Genomic DNA, 2,500 nt, shown 5'->3' with positions numbered 1-2,500 from the left:
AAATAAAATAAAATAAAATAAATAAAATAAAATAAAATAAAATAAAATAAAATAAAAAAATAAATAAAATAAAATAAAAAAATAAATAAATAAATAAAAAAAATAAAATAAAATAAAATAAAATAAAATAAAATAAAATAAAACCCCGCTGATTTTTTTTCTTCATCTTTAAGTCATGTCTCTTGTGATGAAGTGCTTGAGCGGGTGGTGTTTTACTCACGTCCTTCCAGTCGTGTGTCGTCCAGCTGTGCGTCTGGCAGTCTCTGTGGAAGCAGGAGCGGAGGCGATCGGGACGCGCTCGAGCGTCACACAGGTCATCTGAGACACGACCTTTGCCCTTTGACCTGCAGAAGACCTCACGTGACTGAAGAGCAGCGCCGCAGCTCGCCGAACACTGCACACAAACACACCTCATCATTAGCCAATGCATCTGGAGCCACACACACGTTCACACATCCCATTTATTTATTGCTAAATTCTTCAGTTTTATTTTTTCCAGATTTTTGGCTGTTTTTAAAGAAATGTAACGTGTTTCGTGTTCGGGTCATTTTTGACCCGGGTAGGTATGGAGCACAACTAGGTGTTAAAAATAAGTTTCCATGTAGTTATATTAGAATAAAAAATATATTTAGCCCTTCTGTCCGTACCTCACGCAGTTTTGGAACTGGATTTTGTTGATAAATATGAATATTACACGTCTATTGATGAACTACTACATCTGAAAGTGAAAGTTTATACAAATAAAAATATTTTGTTAAATAACATTTATTTAATTTATTTAGAAATAAATACATATGTTTATAAAATGAGTCTGTTTTTGAGTAAAAAAATTGAAAGGAATAAAATTAAATAATTAATAAATAATTAAATGAATTGAAATTACCAGTTTAATTCTCTTAAGATGATTGATTACGGTTTTTTTAATATAAATTTCATACGATAATTACATAACATAATCAGAGAATATTTGTTTTTCATTTGAATGAGTTCATATATATATATATATATATATATATATATATATATATATACACATACATTTCTATAAGGCAAAGATGTACTAGTTTCTAGTTCAAGTTCACAAACTGAGGCGGCAGAAAGCGCATCCAGTTTTCATTATTTTACAAAAGCCCAACATTTTGTTATTATCGTGAGTCGAATTCGTCGATATAGGTTCTAACAAAAATTAAAAACCTGCATCTACGCAGCTAGTTCAATTCTAGTTGACCGAGCCTCTTCTTGTCAAATAAACAATTAGTCGACGATTAGGAGACAGCCCTAGTAATTACTCACTGAAGTTCTGAGTTACACCAGTTAACTGGTTATATACTGGTTTAGGGTTACTCGCATGCAGTTATGCATAAGTTATGGTTATTATATTAGTAAGTACATTTAACAAACAAGTGTTAGTGGGATAGTGGGTGAGATAGTGTTGGGTATTAGTTTGATAACGATTGTTTTATGCAGCGAGGACTCTGGAGAGGAATGCGTTGAGGATTAGAGCAGTGTGTGTGTGTGTGTGTGTTCAGATCTGAAGCTGGAGATGATTGCTTCCAGACGCTGGGATTCGGGGGTAAAGCCGGGGCAGAGGTGGGAAGCCGGATTGGATCTGACCGCGGCCGAGGGGAGAGTTTTACTCGTCAGCTTTCTTACATGTTTGTTCTTTCAAAACGCTCTTTTGCAAAGACGGTTGATAACAAAACTGCTACAACGTACTAATAAAGTACCGGATGCCAGAATAAATGGAATAAAAATAGTAAGAGATAATGTAAGAGATAATAATATGATACAAGCTAAAATGTAAAATATGGCAAAATATCAAATAAATTACAGTAAGGAAATAATTAGTATAGCTTTTTTTTTTAACTAACTGACTTGTTGACTGTTAATTTAGCAATTAAACAAAATGAATAAAAAGAGGCTTCAGGAGTTGTGCATGTGTATATATATATATATATATATATATATATAAAATTATAATTATATATTATATATATTATATATATATATATATATATATATATATATATATATATATATATATATATATATATATATATATATATTATATATAAAATAATTATATAATTAAATATAATTATATACTTGTATATATATATATATATATATATATATATATACACGTATATAATTATTTAATATTATTTAATTTTATTATTTATATATCAATTTAGTATTCCAAATAAAATACAAAATAAATTGCAATAAAGAATTATGTATTGGTATATTTGGTATAAAATTATTTAATTAAGTAGTATTGTTTGTTGATAGAAAAACATACTGATTATTGACATAATAAATAAATAAATAAATAAATATAGGTATTTTTAGTATTAAAGTAGCTCATGTAGGAGTACCGTGTGCTCATTTATTAATAATAATAAATCCCAGGAAGTGATGTCACGTACCGCTCTCCACTGATTGGCCCTCCAGGAGGGGCAGGGTCCGGCCCGACAGCTCTTCTGTGTTCTGGGAGCTT

General features: G+C 30.0%; 1 protein-coding gene across 1 annotated transcript in view; it reads right to left on the bottom strand.

The window, feature by feature from the left end:
• Positions 1-2,500, bottom strand: part of LOC122331030 (A disintegrin and metalloproteinase with thrombospondin motifs 20) — a 90,363-nt gene that overhangs the window by 10,795 nt on the left and 77,068 nt on the right. Inside the window, exons 29-30 of the mRNA XM_043228457.1 lie at positions 2,430-2,500; positions 221-394 (exon numbers count right to left, since the gene is read on the bottom strand). The exon at positions 2,430-2,500 is cut by the window's right edge and continues 97 nt beyond it. Coding sequence (XP_043084392.1) covers positions 221-394; positions 2,430-2,500 — 245 coding nt within the window. The remainder of the gene's footprint in view (positions 1-220; positions 395-2,429) is intronic.

Source organism: Puntigrus tetrazona, chromosome 25 (assembly GCF_018831695.1).
Source record: "Puntigrus tetrazona isolate hp1 chromosome 25, ASM1883169v1, whole genome shotgun sequence".
NCBI lineage: Eukaryota > Metazoa > Chordata > Actinopteri > Cypriniformes > Cyprinidae > Puntigrus > Puntigrus tetrazona.
Note: the sequence above shows the minus strand (reverse complement) of the source record. Positions and strands in the feature narration are given on the sequence as shown.